The 23,294-nt window shown below is 47.0% G+C and overlaps 1 protein-coding gene and 1 pseudogene across 1 annotated transcript in view; both read left to right on the forward strand.

Moving 5' to 3' along the window:
- SORD (sorbitol dehydrogenase) overlaps positions 1-12,445 on the forward strand; it is a 32,423-nt gene extending 19,978 nt beyond the window's left edge. The window contains exons 5-9 of the mRNA XM_032343570.1: positions 2,074-2,192; positions 5,358-5,423; positions 6,622-6,797; positions 10,005-10,126; positions 11,001-12,445. Coding sequence (XP_032199461.1) covers positions 2,074-2,192; positions 5,358-5,423; positions 6,622-6,797; positions 10,005-10,126; positions 11,001-11,166 — 649 coding nt within the window. The 3' untranslated portion in view covers positions 11,167-12,445. The remainder of the gene's footprint in view (positions 1-2,073; positions 2,193-5,357; positions 5,424-6,621; positions 6,798-10,004; positions 10,127-11,000) is intronic.
- Positions 12,446-21,267: 8,822 nt separating this feature from the next.
- Positions 21,268-21,667, forward strand: LOC116590156 (annotated as a pseudogene).
- The last annotated feature ends 1,627 nt before the right edge of the window (positions 21,668-23,294 follow it).

Below are 23,294 nucleotides of genomic sequence, written 5' to 3' on the forward strand. Positions count from 1 at the left end.
CTCAGTAAGTGGGGCCATGATGTATCCTAGCCATGGCCTTGTGTCTGGGGGATAAGTACAGATTAGGTCTGAAAGGGAGCCTTGTACTGGGGATAGGTGTGGTGGAGGAGGGTGTGTTGGTGATGTTAATGGGAGGGCAGAATAGGGGACAGGCAACCCCCCATCTCTCCTTTCCTCCCAGGGTGCTTTCTGCTCACGTCCATACATCAGCCTTGGACCCACGTCCTCCTCTCTGGTTTCTGTATGAGGAATCCTGTACTGTCACAACCTCTTTATTTTCCTACCGACCTTTTTATCTTCCTGCTTCCCCCTTGGCTTCTTGGTCATCCTCTACCCTTTGGTTATTCCCTCAGCCTTATTGTGAAAACCACCAAGTTGTCTTATTCTGTGGTATTTATAAAGTCATGATTGATTGGAGCGGAGAAGCAGCTTAGGGTGCTCTCATCCTCCCTCTCCCTCAATCCCCACTAAACAAGGTCGGGGAAGGAGGACCCAGAGAAAGTGTGGTTTGACGGTTCCTTGGAAGAGTTTGGGAGTCTTCATTATTTCATTTCAAACTTTTGTCCCTTTTATAGAATCGGTGGGGTGGATGGTGTGGGTACAAGGGGTGACGGAGGCAATCTAAGCAGATGAGGATTGAAGTGGGGGGATTGTGGGAGAAAAGCAGAGGGATGGCATGGGGGGTGAAGGCGGGGCAGCCGGCCCGCAAACTTCGGGCCTCATTATTCCGTGATGCATCACGGGAATGAGCACTTTGGCTGCCACCTGTCTTTCCTTTCAAACTTGAGGGATTTTATGTTCTAGCATGGGGAGGTTTGGGGCACTGAATAAAACTACCGGCCAGCAAGGACCATGCGGAAATGAGATATTATCCACAGAGCCACTTGTACCAAGAGGCAGCTAGTAATGGGACAGGCAGGATGTGGAGTGGGGAGACCTGGCTTCAAGTCTTGCTTTCCAGCTCATCAGCCTTGTAACCTTGGGCAAGTCTCTGAATGTCATTGGGCTTCAGTTTCCTCTTCCGTAGAATAAAGGTAAAAATAAAGCCTGTCCTTCCTGCCTGACAAGGTCATGGTGAGGATCAAATGAGATAATGGATGAAAAAGCCCTTAATCTGTAAAGCCTTATGCAAATGTTTACTGTCATCGTCAGTGGGGTAGGTAATAGGGTCAAGTGGACTCAAGTGAAAACCAAGAGCTCGGTGGAGAAGGTGACACAGCATTTAATCAGCTGCCGGAAGACAGGCCCTTTCCCCATCATGACCTGTCCAGGGACAGCCAGGCAGCTGCTGCCATCAGATGTGGTTCTTCTGAAACATACCATATGGGGACAACAGAGTGATACCAGGTTCTAAATCACGGTTCTGCAAAGCTGCTCATAGTTGGGATTGTTGTACATAAGTTTGAGAAGCAGATGAGATGCTGACATGTGGTTATATTAACCTCTTGTTAGATGAACTTCTCATTTATTTAGTTTTATGTTTTTAAAAGATTTTATTTATTTATTTGACAGATACAACAAGAGAGGGAACACAAGCAGGGGAAGCTGGAGAGGGAGAAGCAGGCTCCCCACTAAGCAGGGAACCCGATGTGGTGCTCTGTCGCAGGACCCTGGGATCATGAGCTGAGCTGAAGGCAGATGCTTAACCGACTGAGCCATCCAGGGGCCCTGAAATTCTTTATTTATTAGTGACAGCCATACCATACCTTGTCTTGGATAACATGTTAAAGCAAACATAATGTGTTCATTTACTGAAGTGACTTGTCCAAAGAAAACATTTTTCAGAGCAGGGCAGTGTGGCCTGGGCTCTCAAATCAGGCGTATCTGGTTTCCATTTCAAACCCTTTGAGCCTCTCACTAGTTTTGAACCTTAGAAGCAAGTCATTTAATTCTCCAAGGTTTTGTTTCCTTGTCTGTAAAATGGGAGTATTACTACCTGCCCCAGAACTCTCCAAGGATTTACATGAGGGAATATATGTAAATTACTCAGCATTTAATAAATGCTCAGTAAATATTAGCTCTTGTTTTTATTAACCCAAAGGGACTAACTGAGTGTGTTGAATGACACCCCAGGCTTCCTGACAATGTCACCTTTGAAGAAGGGGCCCTGATTGAACCACTGTCTGTGGGGATCCATGCCTGCCGGCGAGCTGGAATCACCTTGGGGAACAAGGTCTTTGTGTGTGGAGCCGGTAAGAACCAGATGACCCCCTAGTTATGAGTTCCTTAAAGGGGAATGTGGAAATCCCTCTGTCTATCTCATCTGCCCCACCCCACCGCAATGTCTGAAATTGGTCCTTAAATCTTTCTGGGGGTGGGGAGGATTATGGTGTCCCCTTCCCTCCATGACCAGAACTTTCTGCTAAATAAACCGTCTGCAGGCATAATAGTAACTGAGGTCATTTCCTAGGCAATATAACCCTTTCGGTCATTTAAAGAGAACAATTTACAGTTATTTTTTAACTTGACAGGAAACAGGGACATGTTTTTGGTAGTAGAGGGAAAGGCAACTTCTAGAACTTTCACATCATGCCAGAGAAGTGGTCTCCTGGTCCATCCAGGAATGAGGTGGGACCTGTTCATGACCAGTGGAAGGAATGGAGTCTGGTCCACTGTGAGCCAGCACTCTGCTTGTTGGGGTTACAGCTGGCTGCCTTCTTTCCACCCCTGCTTCCAGCCACCCAAACAAACCTGGACAAACAAAACTATTCAAAGTGTCTAATGCTAGTGACACAGACAGCATGCTCATGCTCCCTGTGGTTGTGATCTGGTCAGTGTTTCTCACACAGCTTTTTCTTTTTGGTATAATTGACATATTACATTAGCTTCAGATGTATGATGTTATGATTTGATCTTCGTATATATTGGAAAATGATCACCACCCAGAGTCTAATTGACATCTGTCACTATGCATAGTCACAAAGTTTTTCTTACAATGAGAACTTTTTAAGATCTACTCTCATAGCAACAATCAGATATGCAATATGGTATTATTTATTACAATCACCACACTGTACATTATATCCCTGTGATGTATTTATCTCATAACTGGAAGATTGTATCTTTTGACCTTCCTCCTCTTTCACTCACCTCTTACCACCCTCACCCCAGCAACCAATCTGTACTCTGTATCTGTGAGCTTTGTTGTTCCTTTTGTTTGTTTAAATTCCACATGTAAGCGATATCATACAGTATTTGTCTTTATCTGTCTCATTGATTGCTCTTAGCGTCATGCCCTCTGAGTCCATCCATGTCACAAATGGCAAGATTTCCTTTTATGACTATGAATAATACTCCACTGTGTACAGACAGACCACATTTTCTTTGTGTCTTCATCTCCATGGGTGGACACTTAGGTTGTTTCCATATCTTGGCTATTGTAAGTAATGGTGCAGTGAACAAGGGGATGCATATATCTTTTTGAGGTAGTGGTTTTCATTTTCTTCAACTAAATACTCAAAAGTGGAATTATTGAATTACATGGTGGTTCTAGTTTTAATTTTGTGAGGAACCTCCATATTGTTTTCCACAGGGGTCAGAAATTTACATTCCCACCAACAGTACTTGAGGATTCCCTTTTCTCCACATCATCAGCAACACCTGTTATTTCATGTCTTTTTAATAGTAGCTGTTCCGACAGGTGTGAGGTGATACCTCACTGTGGTTTTGATTTGTATTTCCCTGATGATTAATGATGTTGAGCACCTTTCCATGTACTTGTTGACCATCTGTTCGTCTTCTTTGGGGAAATGTCTGCTTGGGGGTGCCTGGCTGACTCAGTCAGTAGAGCATGCACATTGGAGATTACTTAAAAAAAAAGAAAAAAGGAAAATGTCTATAGATCCTTGGCTCTTTTTAAAATTAGATTACTTGGTTTTTCGCTATTGAGTTGTATGAGTTCTTTCTATAGTTTCTGGGTATTAACCTCTTACCGGCTATGATTCGCAAATATTTTTTCTCCTTTGGCAGATTGCCTTTTTCACTTTGTTGATGGTTTTCTTGGCTGTGCAGAAGCCTTTTAGTTTGATGTGGCTCCCCATGTTTACTTCTGCTTTCATTCAATTGTGTCAAATTCAAAAAATCATGTCGAGGCTGATGTCAAGGAGCTTATGGCCTGTGTTTTCTTTTAGGAGTTTTAATGGTTTTAAGTCTTGATGTTCAAGTCTAACCCATTTTGAGTTAGTCCTCATACATTTTCAGGACTGATTTTGACAGGGCTAAGTGACTGTAGGACTAAGAGAGATGATGGGTGTAAAACAGACTTGCCTCAGTGAGATCACAGAGTGTAGTATTCTGGTGACATCTCTGTTTTAAACCTGCATAAGTAATACCTTTTTGACATAGAAAAAGGAGTCATTCGTATCACATGTGTACATATATAGAGAGAGGTTGACCCATAGCCCTGTCACCTATCAGCAGGAGAGAACTGCAGTAAATATTTTCATGTAGAATCTTTCAGGTTTTGTTTAAAATGAGACCATGCTAAACACACTTTATTTTACCCTTTTTAAAGGAAAAAAGCAGTATATGATGAACATCTTTCCATGACACTAGATGAAAGAGTTATGACATAGTTTTTAAGAGCTGTATGATATCCCACTGTAGTTTGTTTAGCTAATCACCTCTTTGCTGGTCAATTATTTTCCAATGTTTTGATTTTGGGGGGAATTCAACAAAATTATTTTCAAAGGCATTGTGAAAAAGCCAATCCTCAAAGATAATCTGCATAGCTTCATTTTGTGGGTCTGGTTTTTTGTATTAAAACTATGTCATCTAGCATGCAGATACTGTGGGGAGAGGTGGTCTCTGGGCTGATTTTTAGGTACCTGAACGACTTAGAGCCTCCTGAGCAGCTGGGTCAATCCAGGGGGCCAGTTCCCTTAATGACACCCTCTAAGGTAGTCCTCAGAGGGCACCTGTAAAGGATGTGTCTCTCCTTGGGGAGATGTGATGGGGTGTAGGAAGGTAGGGGTCAAAGAGAGAATAGGACAATGTATCCAGACCTCCTAAGACATCTTATTCTCTTAATAAATACATGTTTCCTTGAGCCTTCTGGTTCTTTGATATTATCCCCAAGCAGTATCCAAGAGTAAGTGGCAAATTTCTAGCTCTGAGGTCTGAGAGAATTAAATAGAACTCAGCACTAGGAGCAAAATTTCATGGAGAGAACAATTCTTCATATATTCATCTACTTAACCATTCAAACAGTTGTTAAGGTCTCAGCATGTGTGAGGCACTGGGATGGATGCTAGAGGTGCACAAAAGATAGGGTTCCTAGCCTGGCCTGGACAAGGGGGAGAGCTGATGAGCTGATGTTTAACATTTCACAAACATCTCCCATTTCCTGCTTTATTTAGGGCCGATTGGACTGGTCACTGTGATTGTGGCCAAAGCAATGGGTGCAGCTCAAGTGCTGGTGACTGGTAAGAAGGTTTTCTTTTTAAATCTCCTTGAAGGGGGGAGTGCCTGGGTGGCTCAATTGGTTTGACGCCTGCCAGGGTCCTGGGCTCAAGATCTGCATCAGGTTCTCTGTTCAGCAGGGAATCTGCTCCTCCCTCTCCCTCTGCAGCTCCCCCTGCTTGTGCGATCTCTCTCAAAATAAGTAATAAATTTTTGAAAATCTCCTTGAAGAGGAAACAGCTGGCCTATAGTATGGGGCAAGGGCATAAGAACTCTTCTCTTCCTGGGCTGCTGGGTTTCTAAAGGGGCTTCTACTTTTTTCCCTTGGGTTCCAGCATTGAAAATCCCACGCAGGGGATGACCAGCTCAGGGCTCAGGAGGAGGCTCTTTTGAAGCTTCTGGGAGAGGGTAGATGCTGTGGAGAAGAGGGCCTGGCTCTTTATGTGTGGACCTCAGATGCTACTGCTCACTTGATTCTAAGAAGTGGCTTAGCCCATTGGCCCATTTGGCCAAACCCAGAGGCACAGAAGGTGTGCTTGTGTGTGTGTGTGATGTGGAGTTAGTGGGATGTATATGTTTATAAGAGGGTGTTTGTGTGTGAGGTGTGTGGTATGGGTGGGAAGTGTGTGTATGTGTGAGGAGAGCTTATCTGTGACAGCATGTGTGGGTCAGGGAAGTATGTATGGAAGCATGTAGGGTATAGAAGAGTGTGTGTGTGTGTTGTGTGTGTGTGTGTGTGTGTAGAAGGCATCTGTGAGAGAGAATGTGTGTGTGGGTGTGAGTAAGTATGTAGCATTGTGTAGAGTATGTGTAAAGGGGAGTAGGGTTATAAGCAAGTATGTTTTGTGTGCAAACAAGGTATCAGACAGAGTGTGTGTAGAAGGTATCTGCAAGTGTTATGTGTGAGGAGCAGTTACCTGTCAGAGAGGGAGTGTGTGTGCAGTGGTGTGGTGTGTATAGGGGTGTGTGGGGGTGCAGAACAGTGTGGGTGTCTGAGAAGTGATCTGAGAGAGAGATGGGGGAGGGGAAGGAGAGCTTGCGCATGCGCAGCTGTGATGTGTGGGGGGAGCCTGTAAAGGTGTAAAGAGTATGTGTGCTGGGCTCTTGGACACCATCCACTACACCCGAGCTTCGCTACCATTAAAACCTGCACCTCCACCTTTTTCCTCCTAATCCGCCAACCAGTTCTCAGTTGTAAAGAAGCTTTTCGTTCCCCTTTAGATCTGTCTGCCTCTCGGTTGTCTAAAGCCAAGGAGGTTGGGGCTGATAACGTCCTTCAGATTTCCAAGGAGAGCCCTAAGGAAATCGCCAGTAAAGTGGAAGGTCTGTTGGGGTGCAAGCCGGAAGTAACCATCGAGTGCACAGGGGCGGAGCCTGCCATCCAGTCAGGCATCTATGTGAGTCGGATGAGGGTGGCCGGAGCTGGTGGGCAGCTTTGGGGCATTGGCCCATGGCAGGCAGCAGTAAGGGGTGCTGGCACCTCTCCTGTGACGAACCCCCACCTCCAGACAAAATGAGGTGATCTCGGTATCTCTGGATTTTGTTTTATCTCACTTGCTTCACATCCTTCCTTATTGAGTCATTGTGAGGCTTGCATGAGGTAACAGCTGTATATGGCCCTTGAAAGATGTTAAGAGACCCACCCCTTAAGTGATCATATCTGTGATCATAAAAGGACTCTTGGAAAAAAAAAAAAATCAACAGGAGGAAGGGAGAGCCATGCTTTAGTTGTGTGTGGGAAATCCCTTTCTTCCTTTATTGAGGAAAACTGCAGTCTTTGAGTCATTGTTAAAAAGCAACAGCCGTTAATGTAGTCACAAAGGTGGGGTGTTTTTCAGAGTCACAGTCTGCTGCTGCTCTTCTTTCCCAGACCTGGGAATGGATAAGCTACCAATGCCTGATTTGACCCTCAGGGACCCACCCATAATTCATGGGAAGTTGCCAGAAAAGGGGAGTGGCGGGGGCACGTAGACACACGAGGGTGGGAAGTGGCATTGATGGATCCAAGTATGATGAAATGAGGAGAGAAAGAATACCTCCTAGGTTCTAGCCCTACCATGCGCTGGGTCTTCTGCTGGGTGCTTTATAAATGTGCTGTCAGTGTGCACCAGATGAAGACTAGTTCATCTGTCTGGTGACTTGCCTTGAGCACACTGCTCCAGTGCCTGAGCTTTTCTTACTCTGTCCGCTGCTTAGGAGAGAAGGGAAGGAGGGGCCAAGGAGCCGGTGGGCAGCCATGCTAGGAGGGAGGGACAGGGCTGAGGACAGCAGTAGCAGCAGCCTGTCCCCTCTACACTCCGGGCACTCCTGCCCTGCTTCCCACAGTGCTGTCCCACAGCAGCGCAGGCTTCCTCCTTCCTTCTGAGTCACAGCTGGGTCATGCAATAGGGCACTTTGCACCACTCACGACCTGCTGGGGAATGCCAGCCTGGTACCCTGGCTGAGCTGCCTAGTCATTTGCCCACCAGGATGCCCCTGGCATTAGGGTTGAGAGGAAGAGGTGGGACAGGAGAGGAACAGCTGCCACTTTCGCTCTGTCCTAAGTTCCAGTTGAGGTCAGCCCACCCTCTCCTCCACCGTCAGAGATAATGGTTGCCTTGTGGGAAGGGGCAAAGAGAACCCAAAACTCAGAGGGTAATGGGTCTGTGTGATCAGTCAACCAGTGACCTGTCTTGGGCACCTGCAGTGCCCTGGCTTTGTGCTGGGGATCTTGGGGGCTCTGATGCATAAGGTGCATCCAGCCATCTTCAAGTTGTTGGCCAACTTGGCCAAGTTGTTGGCCAAGTTAGTGACCCCCATCCACAGAGAGGCAGGAAAAGAAATGGCTTCACAATGCAAGACTTTCTTCCTCTTCTCTGCTACCTGGAAAGCACTGGGAACACTTGGCATCTCTCTCTAGCTGTTGATGGTGGGGGCCCCATTGCCAGGCTCCCTGAGGTGGGTGCAGAGGTAAATGCCCAAGGGCCTCACCACACCTGAAGCTGTTACTTCTCCCAAGTGAGGAATGGAGCCATTCTGCATGACAGATGCTACAGAATGCTGCAGGCCACCCTGCCAATGGGCAGGTTAGGTGGAGGCACCTTATATGGACATACCTGAGAGTCACTTTCCTGCCAGATTCGTGATTAGAAAATCTTTGGGAGGAGACGTGGCAAATGCTTAGGGTAGAATTCATGTCATCTTGGTGCAGAGGTCACACCCACAAAACAATGGTCAGTTAGTCCAAGCATTCCTTTGTCTGTGGTCAGCATCCTGGCACCTTGGGATGGCCATTTGGCAGTATTCGTTGTCGTCGTCGTCCTCCTCACTAGGTGGAGAGGAAATGCAAATAGGGAAACAGTTTCCAAGAAAATTTCTCGCTTACAAGTTTTGTGTGGCTCAGTCACAACTTTGACTCTACGCCCCACCCCCCCCTTTTCCAGAAGGGAGAGAGCCTCCCCACATTACCAACAGTGTTGATAAGTCACAGGTGGTTTGTCAGGAACTCTGTGCTTCAGTTAAAAACAAAAAATGTGCCACACAGTGAGCCCAACCTAGTGCTGAGCACTAGGATTGTTAGGCCAACCACTCTGCTTGGGAGGCGTCATCCTGATCCTACACACAAGGAAGCTGGTTGAGAGGGTCTCACAGATCCATCCAACGTGTAAATTCCAGAGTCACCCCCGTGCTGCAGGCCTGTCTTCCTGGTGTATCCTTCCCCTCAAAGATAGAGGCTGTGGTGCAGGCCTCTTTGTAGCTCCACTGGTTAAACTTAGAATGGTTCCAGTAAGTGCTTGGTGCTGGAAACTGTCATGAAAACTGAGGCAAATGGACTATTCTTCTGTCTCTCACAGCACTGGCCACAGTGATCTCCAAAAATCTCTGGAGCAGGCACAGCATTCTTGTGGAATAAGGTAGAGATTATCAGGAGAAATTTCCATGTCTGGCCCACGCCAAGGAGGGAACTGATAAGGCAGATAAATGTTCAAGGAAGACAAAATTGTGGCTGATGATACTATTGGGATGAATGTCTCTGGAACAAAAATATTTCCAAATGTCAGCCAGTGTGCTTATATAAGGCAGTGTTCAAGCCATAGAATTCTAATGGCTCTCCCCATCTGTATGTGCTTGGTAGTTTCCTCACCAAGAGGGTGGTTCCTTAGAGGTTTTACAAAGATCCTGTCTTTTGTGGAGTTGACATTCTGGAGGAGGGGTGGGTGCTAAGATGAGGAGGCACTTCAGCCAGCACCTGGTATGGAATTAGTAAAGCTCTGAGAGATGCTCAGGAGCTGAAGGTTAAGCTTGTTTGTAGGGAAGATTCTCGCTGGGGTCTGGAGATCCGGGGCTGTTGCCTATCTTGTGGACAGTGGAAGGGGCTCCCACTGGGCCTGGTCCTCCATTGGTAAAGTGTATGATCTCAGGATCCTCCAAGAAGATAAATCTGCTGCTCTGTTAGGTTTGGCTGACATACGGAAGAGCTAAATGATAGAGAAAGAATCGTATTCTCTGGAGTATTTGGATATTCACCTGATGCAAACAGATATTTATGTGACAAAAGTCCTTTTGAATGGAAAGACTGCATTTTCTGATCTTCTGGGTTTTCTTGTTCTCATCTCCTCTTCAAGGCTACTCGTTCTGGTGGGACCTTGGTGCTCGTAGGGCTGGGCCCTGAGATGACCACTGTGCCCCTGGTGCATGCGGCCATCCGGGAGGTGGACATCAAGGGCGTGTTTCGATATTGCAACACGTGAGTATGTGGTGGGTGAGCTGGGGAGGGGGGACGATCGGATGGCAAGACCCCTGCTCAGCCTCTGGGACCAAGAGTTGCCCCCGTTTATTCATGGGAACTCTCCCGAGCCACACTGACACCCACATGTCATGGTCAGAGTCCAAAGAGAGAGCACCACTGCTGGTTAAAAAACGGGAGGGTAGAGATGGCAGAGGGAAGAAGGGAAGGTAGGGGATCTTGAAGGAAGCATGTCTCTTCATTTTCTCAAGTGGCCTGCTCTTCATTTTCCCCCTGAAAAAGGAGAGAAAAGGGAACCACAGTAGGAACTCAAGTCCCTTGGTTTCCACCCCAGATCCCAGGGCCCATCCTGAGAAGTGAGAGGGTTTTAGTTCACCTACTTCATGCTCTGTGGCTCTAGGCTCTTCCCAATAGGGGAACTTTCCCAGGACCACCTTCCCCAGGAGTGTCCCTACTCCCACCATTATAGTCTATGACCCCGTTCTGTCAGCAGAGTGCCATTTCCCAATAAACTCTGCCAAGCCAGAGGGATATGGATGGCTGCAGAGCGATATGGATGGCATATCATTGGCTGCTTCTCTGAGGCTTTTCTGCCTTTTCACAGTGGCCTCTGTATGCCTTATGCCTTCATGCCAAAGGAATTCTAGACTTCGTGACAGACATTGCAGTGGGGTGGAGGCTTTGGGAATAAATAGACTCTGTACTCCCAGATTGTAAATCACAAGATCATTTCTACCATTGTTTGTCGAGTAGACCTTGTAGAACCATAGTGCTATATAAATAAATAGAGCCAAGCTGTTCTTGTGCTTGGTGGCTTTGGGGACCTGGTTCTTTCCTCTTGTAGGTTGAATGTGACATTTGTGATCTTTTACAGGTGGCCAATGGCAATTTCGATGCTTGCCTCCAAGTCTGTGAACGTAAAGCCCTTAGTTACCCATAGGTTTCCTCTGGAAAAAGCTCTGGAGGCCTTTGAAACAGCCAGAAAGGGACTGGGGTTGAAAGTCATGCTCAAGTGTGACCCCAAGGACCAGAATCCCTAATAATGAATTGGGTTTTGCCCTCAACCCCCTACCCCCAGCCCTGTGCCAGTATCTTGGCAGGGCGGGGCTTGATGCAGAAGCTTCTTTTGAGTAGCAAAAATAATTAAAATAATTCATTACAAGCAGAGAGCTTTAAACAACAGAGGAACTGGTATACCTTAAAAACACAAGTAGGGACAGTTCGGGGGAATTTGCAGGCAGAGTGACCTACCTGTTCATACAAAGCAAAGTTCAGCAAGTAGAGCAGAGTTTGTTAGGCAGGTGCTGGGAACTCCCCTTCTTCCTGGAATGCCTCAGTTAAGTGAGGAAAGAAATCTGCCCATTGGGTTCCTGGTTCCACTGTGACTGGCCAGGTGGGGTTGGGAGTTAAGTTATGGAGAGACAACTTGATCAGACTTGACTGGCACAGAAACTGATTTTCATGAAAAATCTCAGTTCAGGGTCTGGGTTAAAGGGTTGTCAGCAGTTCATAGATGGTCTTTCTAGACATAAGTGCTCTTTGGTTGGATGATAAAAGGAGTCTTTAAGGAACTAACCTTCCTGGGTCTAGGGTAATTTTTAAAATCAACTTAAAAAAAACCCCAAACTGAAATCCTGTGTGAGATCCAACCAGCTTACATTCTCCAAAAGTAGGAACAGTCAGGCAAGCTCTCAATACTGCTGGAAGATTGCCTCTTCTGCAACTCCTCCGAATTCTGTTTAACTTCAACAGCCTTCCCCACACTTCCCACCCCACCCTTCGTTCCTTCAGGGGCAGTCACTGTGGGCTCCTTTGTCACTAGTCAACCAGGAGGCTCCTTCCTTAGGGCAACAATCAAGGGGAGTCCTCCTGGGAGACTTGCCCAGGAGGGTTTGGCCAGTGCACCTGTCTTCCCGTCCCACAGGGTCAGCATTCCCTTCACTCTGATGATGATGGACAATTCCATTTAATCCTGATGATTATAAACAGAAATCCCTTCTCCTTCTCATAGACTGTTAACACTGTTGGTATCATTCTGTTGGAATGATCGCTCCCATCTTATTTTAATCGTAGGATTTTCCTGTGTAAGATTTGGGGTCCAAATCACTTGATGCCCATCTGGGATTTTGAGATAGTTAGTCAAGAATGAGGATATTGTAGCTATGACATAACTTGGGCTGCAGCCTTTTAATCCTTCAGCTGGGAGTGGAGACTAAGTTTGAAGAGGCTCTGTCTTTCCTATAACTGGGGAGGGCCGTGACCAATGCTTGGAATCCCTCAACCTGCTTTGGGTAATAAATTATGGTTGTGGTGCCTCACTGTTGCTGCCCCTTTGTGTCCCTTTTTATGGGAGGTGGGGTGGCTCTGGTTACTCATTTCATAAAAGGAAAGATCCAGGATTTCTGAAAGGGACACATTTTCTGCATCAAATATAATGTCATTAACTGCTGGAAATTTATGGTAATGATCTCTAATCCTCTCAGCAAGTCTGAATACATGGGATTATTTTACACCTAAGGAAGTAGAGAAGCCAAGCAGTTTGCTCAAGGTCACCCACAGCCTTTCCTCTTTCATGTTATCTCTGGAGGAGGGCGGGGAGAATCTTGAGACTTCGGCACGCTCTGCAGCCAGGCCGCCTGCTTGTGGAACTGTCCAACTTCCTTCTCAGAGTCCTCCTTAGCTCTAGGGGCACACTTGCCAGCCGCCTCCTCTTGAAACCAGTTCCAGTTCCGTGGTCCCCAGAGTTCCTTGAATGTGGAATGGGTAGACCTTCCCCTTCTAGACAAAGGCTTCCAACAGAAATGCCCCCCCCAAGGGAAGTGGATTCCCTGTTAAATTCACAGGCAGCACTTTTCCTTTGATTGTCGTCTGTTGGAGGGAGGAGGCCACAGAACCTGACGGGGCGGGGGGGGGGGGGGACCCTGGAAAAGTGAGGCTACCAAGGGCAAAACAGGTGTCATTTATGTCACAATCGGTATTGGTCTGGATCTTCCAAGTCGGTGGCCTGAAGTCTCCATTTCCTGGTGTGTTGACCCGGCCCCGTGCTGCTGCCACGTGGGCAGTCGCAAAGACCAGACAGCCTGATGGAAAACAGCATCAGGGAATACCTCCCCTTTCCAGATCCTTCCACCATTCCCAAACCATGCTGCACTATCACAGCTCCCAAGGCGGGGGTGGGGGGGGTGGGGGGGTGTTGGAGGGGAGGGAGGGTTGCCGGTGAGCGAGGGAGGGCTGGCTACCCAGAGAGTCCTCTGGGAGGTGGGAGGGCTGGAGCTGGTGTTGCTGAGCTCTGCCTGGCTCCCTGGCCTTTGCAGCCTTGTTGGATGTTTTCCCTGCTGCTGGGAAGGACATGCAGGAAGCCCAGGAATTGATTCGTCCCACCACCTCCACTGCCTGCTCAATAAATACTGATTAACTCAGTGAATCAGTCCCGGAACCCAGAATATGGCCCTGCCGGGCAATGTGTGTGCTGTCACCAGTGCCTGGCACCTTGTGGGCTTTCCATCAACACCAAGGGCCCCACCCAGCCGGCACTCCCGGCATGAGGGTGGTGTGTACCAGTGGAGAGCTTCGAAGAAAGACCCTGAGGATAGGCTAGGTGGTGGAAGGGAGAGGCCTGCTCATGGATCCTAAAGGAGAAAAGGGGCCATATCTTCAGCATCTCCCTCTTGCCGGCCACCTTCGGTTCCTGTGGCTGTGGATATGAAGTCACTAATGGACTGCCTGTCCCTGGCTCTCAGGCCATCCTGGTCAGCCTCACTTCTGTGTACTTAGTCTAGCCTCTTCCTTCTGGGTTTTTTACTACCTTTGGGAGAACAGTGGGGGCCTGTGGGCAAGTTGCTTGGGCCAGAAGTTAGGAGTGCAGGAGAGAGGATTTAGTGGGTATTTGCCTTTTCCTGAACTGTCCTCTGCACACCATCTCAGCCTAGGCTTGGAATACAGAAGGTCAACAATGGGACCTGCATTTCTGAGTGGGAGACAGATCTCTGCCACCTCCGCACACCCCCAACATGTGCCTGTACACGTGCACACACACACACACAAGTCCCGGGAGGTTCAGGGAGGAGCAGGGTGAGGAGCGGGCAGCAGGGAAGTTGTGTGGCCAGGAGCTCCTCACAGAGCAGTCTGCGCCCCCACTGACTGGATCCCCCACTCCCGATTCCCCCCTCCCCTTAAAACCCTACTAGAATGGAACACTGAGCTCCTCCCTGGGTACTTGGAAGAAGGACAGGATGTACAGTTGGTGTTCCTGCCAAGAGACTGCTTGACAGATCTTAACCATCAGTGGGGTGCAGAAGTAGCATCTATTCTCAGGGTCTGTGACCCAGCACAGCGAGGAGAGACAGGGTTTGATGCCAGGATTTAGGGTTCTTTTCTTTTCTTTTTTTTTTTTAAGATTTTATTTATTTGAGAGAGCACAAGCTGGGGGAGCAGCAGAAAGAGGGAAAGGGAGAGGGAAAGAAGCAGACTCCCTGCTGAGCAGGGAGCGTGACACGGGGCTCAATCCCAGGACACTGGGATCATGACCTGAGTGTAAGGCAGACACTTAGCTGACTGAGCCAGCCAGGTGCACTGGGTTCTTTGGAATCCTAGACCCCTGACTGACTCACTGACTCACTGACTCACTCCTAGACCCCTGACTGACTCACTTTCCCACTCCAAGTCTCAGTATCCTCCCTTTTTAACAGAAGGACAGGGCAAGATGATCTCAAGGTCTCTATCACCACTGTTCTTGTCACCAGCTAGACCCTAAGACCTGATTTCCTGCCCATTTGTTTGTACTCACCGACCTTTGTTCCACTTTTCCCGTAAGCTCTTCTTTCCAGCTTATCTCTTAACTCAGGCAAAAGACTGAATGAGCATAACATCCCATGACAGAAACCAAAATTCAAGCAATAACATCTGCCCTGATAAGATCCAGGCGACCCAGGCCACTTTGCCCGAAACGCCCAACCCAAGTTGCACAGATGAGCCATGGAGTGGTCTCCAGGATGACTGGCAATTACCTTTATCTCATTATAATGCTAAAATCTCCATCCAAGGAGGAGCACAAGCCTCCTTTACATAACATACAATGTATGTATGCAGGGCCCTATGCCCCCCTCTACATACCACGACAAGAATACCCTTTTTAAATGGTAATCCTAACCCAAAATAGGAGGAACTCATCCACCCTTGCTTGGGAGGGTGGGAGGCAGTCACAGCTTTGGAAGTTATTTCCCACGATTCTATTTGCTGCAAATAAACTGTAGATTGTGCAACAACTTACCTGGTGTTGTTTCCACCTGCCACTCACCAAGGAGGGAACACACATGAGTTCAGTTACAATATTATACAGGGTTCCCATCATGCCCTGGGAAGTGAGGACCACTTGCGGTGGCAGGGTCGAGGGGGAGGCCTTAGGCTGGAGGTGTGAGGGCCTTCTTGGGTTTCAGTTCCAGTCCTCTGTGTGTGTGTGTGTGTGTGTGTGTGTGTGTGTGTGTGTGTGAGGAGGTCACCTGAAGGAGGGAGAGGAGAAGAAGTGGCGGTGGGGTTGCTGCCTATGGAAACACCTGCCTCTTGGGCATCACCTTGTTCTGCTGCTTGGCCTTAGGCCCCCAGGTATGGTCCTGAGATGGTCTGCACAACCCAGAGCTGGGCCCTAGGAGATCTGGCCCCATCCCTGCTGGGGTTACTGATTCACCTTTCTGCACTCTCCGTAGGACTGGATGGAGAAGCGCAGCCTAGCAGGGGGTGGGGGACCCCAGCGATCCATCCATAATTAGGAAGGAGCTCTGGGAAGAAGGTGAGCCTGGGCCAAAAGTGGGCCCGTTGTGGGCACAGCAGGGGTGCAGATCCAATGGGACCAGCTCCAGCCTTCCGGGGGGTAGTGCTGAAGTCCCGTGTGTCTTGCCTACTCTCACAGGCTCTCTGTTTGCTGAACACCCCCCCGCCCTTGATCCTGGAGCCTGTCCCACAGACCTGCCTCAGCTCCTCTTCCCTGTAGGAATGGCAAGAGGCTCAGCTGTTTAGTTCTTCTAAACATTTTCTTCTTTTTCTTTTTCTCTCTCTCTCTCCCTCCCTCCCTGCCTTTTCTCTCTCTCTTTTTTTTTTTTCCCTTTTGAGCTCAACCTTTTAATATAAAAAAACTCACTGGTGGACAAAATATGAAAGCCTGAAAATGACAACATATGAAATCCTGTGATTGAGAGTCCCCTCAAGTGTGTGCTGTGGTGCCCAGCCCCTCCCCAATATACCCAGCGTGGAAACAGAAACTAATGCAAACCACTGCTAACAAGCTGTGCAGACAGGTGCATTCTCCACTCCACCAATCACAGACAATGTCTACTCCAAACATTCAGTAAGGAAAAGCAGGGCATCTTCCAGAAGCAGAAGGCAAACTTCTTACAATGCACCAGCACAAATACACCCAGCTGAAAGGGTATTGCCTACTTAAATTTAGGACAGTCATTCATGAGGATCATCACAATAAGGAACAAACCTCTTGTTTTCCCCACAACATCTTTCCTCAGGGACAGCCAGTTCTGTCCCTGTTTATAGAGGCCTCAGTCATCAACCACGTTATTACCTCCTTTTGTCAAAAATTTGGTATGTCTATTTTGCTTCTTTAAAAAAAAAGGTTTTATTTATTTATTCGTCAGAGAGAGAGAGAGCACAAGCAGGGGGAGAGGCAGGCAGAGGGAGAAGTAGGCTCTCTGCTGAGCAAGGAACCTGGCTTGGGACTCTATCCCAGGACCCTGGGATCATGACCTGAGCTGAAAGCAGACGTTCAGCCGAGGGAACCACCAAGGCTGTCCCCATTTTGCTTCTCATGAGTCTTCAAGAGTCCAAGGAGTCTCTCTTCCTTCTATCCTAAAAACAACCATTTTCTCCCAATCGAATGGTATCTTCAATTCGATTTGTTAAAAAAAGGAGATCTCTATGAATGCAGGTTCCGTGCTGCCTGCCGCGAGCACTACTCCAACTGGAACTTTCACTTCCAGTTATGAGCACTAACCCATTCCAGATCATTAGAGCCGAGGAGATGATCATTCCAAAATTTAGGACTTGATAATACAGTGGAGCCCTCTGCCCAGGCTCAGCCTCCTGCTCCTCATGAAGGTGGCGCCCTGGGTTAGCTGGGAGGTTGCCCTGCTCCAAGGCATTTTCTTGAATCAGGATCCAAACACATTGCCTGAGTGGTTAATATGTCTCTTAAGTTTCTTTTAATGTATTATAGTTTCCCTCCGTTTTGTTTAAATGTCCTTATTATGTTGAAGAAACTGGGTCATTTGTCCTCCACGTACTGTTTTCATTTAATAAATTATCATATTCCTTTTTGTGTCAATATTTACACACATCATTACTTTCAATCACCATATTCCATTGTGTGGATGTACTGTCACCCATTAAGCAAGTCACAGTATTTGGGGTATTCGTATAGTCTACAGGGTTTGGGGCTTACAATAAGGTTGCAATTATTAATTTATACATACATTTTTGTACTTCTTGCTTTCTAAAGTTATGTTTTTTTAATTTAATTTTTAAATTTTATTTATTTATTTTTAAATAAACATATAATGTATTACTAGCCCCAGGGGTACAGGTCTGTGAATTGTCAGGTTTACACACTTCGCAGCACTCACCATAGCACATACCCTCCCCAATGTCCATAACCCCACCACCCTCTCCCGACCCCCCTCCCCCCGGCAACCCTCAGTTTGTTTTTTTGACATTAAGAGTCTCTTATGGTTTGTCTCCCTCCCGAGTCCATCTTGTTTCACTTATTCTTTTCCTACCCTCCAAATCCCCCATGTTGCATCTCCACTTCCTCATATCAGGGAGATCATATGATAGTCATCTTTCTCTGATTGACTTATTTCGCTAAGCATAATACCCTCTAGTTCCATCCACGTCGTTGCAAATGGCAAGATTTCATTTCTTTTGATGGCTGCATAGTATTCCAATATATATGTGTATATATATATATATATATATATATATATACATACATACATACATACATATACCACATCTTCTTTATTCATTCATCTGTTGATGGACATCTAGGTTCTTTCCAGTTTGGCTATTGTGGACATTGCTGCTATAAACATTCGGGTGCACGTGCCCCTTCAGATCACTACGTTTGTATCTTTAGGGTAAATACCCAGTAGTGCAATTGCTGGGTTGTAAGGTAGCTCTATTTTCAACTTTTTGAGGAATCTCCATGCTGTTTTCCAGACTGGTTGCACCAGCTTGCATTCCCACCAACAGTGTAGGAGGTTTCCCCTTTCTCCACATCCTCGCCAGCATCTGTCATTTCCTGACTTGTTAATTTTAGCCATTTTGACTGGTGTGAGGTGGTATCTCATTGTGGTTTTGATTTGTATTACCCTGATGCTGAGTGATGTAGAGCACTTTTTCATGTGTCTGTTGGCCATCTGGACGTCTTCTTTGCAGAAATGTCTGTTCATGTCCTCTGCCCATATTTTGATTGGATTATGTGTTCTTTGGGTGTTGAGTTTGCTAAGCTCTTTTTTTTTTTTAAGATTTTATTTATTTATTTGACAGAGAGAAATCACAAGTAGTCGGAGAGGCAGGCAGAGAGAGAGAGAGGGAAGCAGGCTCCCTGCTGAGCAGAGAGCCTGATGCGGGACTCGATCCCAGGACCCTGAGATCATGACCCGAGCCGAAGGCAGCGGCTTAACCCACTGAGCCACCCAGGCGCCCCGAGTTTGCTAAGCTCTTTATAGATTTTGGATACTAGCCCTTTATTGGATATGTCATTTGCAAATATCTTCTCCCATTCTGTTGGTTGTCTTTTGGTTTTGTTAACTGTTTCCTTTGCTGTGCAAAAGCTTTTGATCTTGATGAAGTCCCAATAGTTCATTTTTGTTCTTGCTTCCCTTGCCTTTGGCAACATTCCTAGGAAGAAGTTGCCGCGGCTAAGGTCAAAGAGGTTGCTGCCTGTGTTCTCCTCAAGGATTTTGATGGATTCCTTTCTCACATTGAGGTCTTTCATCCATTTTGAGTCTATTTTTGTGGGTAAGTTCTTATTTCGTGGTGTAAGGAAATGGTCCGATTTCATTTTTCTGCATGTGGCTGTCCAATTTTCCCAACACCATTTGTTGAAGAGGCTGTCTTTTTTCCATTGGATATTCTTTCCTGCTTTGTCAAAGATTAGTTGACCATAGAGTTGAGGGTCTATTTCTGGGCTCTCTATTCTGTTCCATTAATCTATGTGTCTGTTTTTGTGCCAGTACCATACTGTCTTGATGATGACAGCTTTGTAATAGAGCTTGAAGTCTGGAATTGTGATGCCACCAACTTTGGCTTTCTTTTTCAATAAATCCTTTGGCTATTCGAGGTCTTTTCTGGTTCTATATAAATTTTAGGATTATTTGTTCCATTTCTTTGAAAAAAATGGATGGGATTTTGATAGGGATTGCATTAAATGTGTAGATTGCTTTAGGTAGCATACACATTTTCATAATATTTGTTCTTCCAATCCATGAGCATGGGACATTTTTCCTTTTCTTTGTGTCTTCCTCAATTTCTTTCATGAGTACTTTATCGTTTTCTGAGTATAGATTCTTTGCCTCTTTGATTAGATTTATTCCTAGGTATCTTATGGTTTTGGGTGCAATTGTATATGAGACTGACTCCTTAATTTCTCTTTCTTCTGTCTTGTTGGTATAAAAAAATAAAGTTATGTTTTAATATGAAAAGCAGCCAGGGGCACCTGGGTGGCCTAATAGGTTAAGCAACTGCCTTTGGCTCAGATCATGATCCCATGTTCCAAGAACACTAAAGTGAATTATCTCCCTTGTCCCCACTTTGTGGGGTGGGATGGGATGGTACTGCCATCATTGCTAGTATCACGGATTGAATTCTAATGAACTTCTGAGAAACTGTTTGTGATAAGCAGAAAGAAGACAACGCATGACCTGGGAGAGAGTGAATGAGGAAAAAGCTGAGAGGCCAAGAAATTAGTAATCTAGGGCAGGGTGAAGAGTGTGACTCAGCTGTGGCCTTTGGAGACTGGGGTTGCTGGTTCTGAGGAGCAGCTGGGGTGTCTGCACAGCACAGGGGCAGACAGGCTCCAACCAGAACTTCCCTGAGCCAACCCAGCTTGGCTTCTCCTAGTACCACATGTAAGAGCCCCATATCTTGCTGCACACCCAACAAAACTAGAACCTGAAGAACACCATTGCCCCGTTCACTGGTTCCCCAAAACCATGCTGCCTTCTCTTAGAATAGGGTTCCAGAGGGAGTGAGGTTTCCAAGGGGAAAACAGACATTGTTGGGGTTGTTGTCTGGGGAGGTGTTTCTGTCACACAAAATGTGTCTCATATTTTACCTCTCTCAGTATCATGGGTTTGCCTGGAGGAAAAGCTCCCATGCATTTGGAAGAGATGGTAAAGAAAGAGACTAGCAGGGTGACTAGATGTCATGACCTCCCTACAGTAAGAAAGAGGTAGGTATATGTTAGCCTATCCTATTTCCTTATGACTTTGAGCAAATCACTTCAATTCTTTAAGCCTCAAGCTTCTTCATCCTTTAAGTAAGAAAAATAATACCTAGCTCAGGGTTGTCATTAAAACAGAAAGAAGTGATTTTGAAGTCTTTTTTTTTTTTTAAGGTAGAATCAATATTTTATTGTCACTTATAATCAAATGGCAGTTGAGAGACACCTGGGTGGCTCAGTTGGTCAAGCGGCTGCCTTTTGTTCAGGTCATGATCTCAGTGTCCTGGGATGGAGTCCCACATAGGGCTCCTTGCTCCACGGGGAGCCTGCTTCTCCCTCTGCCACTGCCTGCCCCTCTGCCTGCCTGTGCTCTCTCTCTCTCTCTCTCTCTAAAAAATAAATAAATAAAATCTTTTTTTAAAAAAAAGGCAATTGAGCGTATAGCCTTCACACTCGATCTTTCCTTTCTGTAAATAAAAAAATTACAAGTTTTAAACAGCCAAAGCCTGGTTATGTTTTCAGAAAACATAATTAGAAAAAAAAAAAAAAAAAAAAAAAAAGAAAACATAATTAGATAGGTTTGTTCTTGGTGGCTTCAAATTCTTCCTTATTGGCTTCCGAAAATTCCCCTGAGGAGTCCCGGTGCGACCTCCGGCTCTTCCGGCTCTTGTGCTCTCCTCCCTTCACTTCAGTCATGGCGGCCTCCCTTCCGCTTCGGCAAGGACGGTGCGGGGGCACTGAAACTTATGCTCCTGGAAGCCCAAGTGTTTCGAGGACTTGCTTCCACGGTTTCTCTCTCTGCAGAACGAGAGAATAGCGAAAGGGGGCTGCCCCCAAATTCCGAGAGACAAAGTCCACCAGAAGAGTCCGCTCAAGCCGCCAGCCCCGCCGAGCCGTGAGACACCACCACGTACAGGAACCTCCAGCCCCATGACTACACCCCGCACGCCGTCCAAGACCTCAGCCTGGGCCTGTCCAAGTTCAGAATGCCCCAGCCCTCTTCGGACCCGAGTCACCTCGCCACCAAGCGCTCCCCGGAGAGAGGAAACCTTCCGGTGTCTGGGCCGCAGAAAGAAAATGCGCTCGGGTCATGAGGCCTGACATGTAAAAAAGAAGGAAAGAAAAGAAAGAAAGAGAGAGATAGAGAGGAAAAGAAAAGAAAATTCACTCACCTTTTGTTCCTTTTTTAAAAAATTGGAAGGTTGGCATGTATTTGGCTTCACAGTGTGAAGCAACGCCGGGACTGTCATCCATGTCTACTTCAAGGAACACCAGGGCGTTGGAAGACTTCTCAAGAGGGAGTGAAAGGCTTGCTCATTTTGCAAGGCCCACACCACCTGACTGAGAAGTCAACAACTACAGCTTTATCTCCTATGTTTCCTGAAAAGCATACTCGCTCTCCCATCTGTTTCCATTTTGCTGGCTGGGGTCTGACACGTGACTGTAAGGGCTGATGCAAGTATATCTAAAACTCCAGACAGAGCTTAGACTTGAAGTCTTCAGCTTGGTGAATGGTGCTATGATTGTTTTTACTAAAGGCATGTGCCCTCACCTCTCCCTCACCAGAACTTATGTCCTCATCTGGTAAATGAGCAAGGGGGCTGATCCCCAAGACTTTTCCAGCTCTGCGCCTGAAGTCTGGAAAGGCCATTGGAAGGAAGTGAGAAGTACCCAGAGTGGCAGGAAAGCCCTCAGCCCATCAAGACCCAGCACCCTCAACCCTCCCACAGACCTGTCAGGGCAAGGACGTAAGAAGTAGACCTGGAGGGCAGACAGAGAGGAGGATTAGGAGCCAGGTAACTGTACTCCGAGCTGCCCCTTACCTGCCTGCCCTGTGCTGCCTCTGAGACCTCCCCCTCTCAGAGGAAGCCCTGTGCCCAGGAGCCCTGAGCAGTTGGCCCCAGTGGGACAGGGACTCCTGGAGGCATGGAGGTATCCCCCCGTGGTTAGCACAGTGCCTGGAACACACAGGAGGAGCTCTAGAAATATCTGTAACCTCATAAGCAGCCAGACCTCCCTCTCAGTTCCAAGCCATTGCCATCCTGCCCATCAGCTTGAGCTGACCCCAGAGTGGCCAGGAGACCTCAGCAGGACTCATTGTGTAAAAGGGGAAGTCAAGCCCCAAGGACCCAGGAGGGGCATGTGGGGAGACTGCAGCAAGAGGAAGGCTCATCTGAGCCGCAAGTCCCCAGCCCTGGGAAACCCAGGAGACAGCCTGGAGTCCTAATAAGATGGGGACCAGCTGCCCACTCCAGACCTTTTGGTTTTAAGAGGGATTGTGGGGGACCCTGTGGTATGGTAAGAACAATACTGTATCAGGAGCCCTTGGTTCTGGGGCTAACAGAACCTCCCAACCCCAGCTAATTTTAGGAGAGCTAGTTAATTTGTGTGTGTTCTCAGGCATCTGTAGTGGGGTCAGTAACACCTGTCTCAGTATCATTATCATTTATACGTTAGAATACTAAGCTGCTGTGAAAAGAATGAGGGAGTAATCAGAGCAGCTAAATGCCCAAGTGCTCATTAGCATATGGGCCAGACACTTCTAAGAAAACTCGATGTCTTAACTCATATCACCTTCAGATAACCCCGTGGACTAATATCATTCCTCCTATCTTAAAGCTGAGAAAACTGAGGTACAGGAGTTAAATAATTTGCCCCACTCCCCACTCCACCCACATATTTGTAAATGTTTGAATATGTCAGGGAGGGGGGAATTCCTAT

The sequence above is a fragment of the Mustela erminea genome, chromosome 5 (genome assembly GCF_009829155.1).
Source record: "Mustela erminea isolate mMusErm1 chromosome 5, mMusErm1.Pri, whole genome shotgun sequence".
Taxonomy (NCBI): Eukaryota; Metazoa; Chordata; class Mammalia; order Carnivora; family Mustelidae; genus Mustela; species Mustela erminea.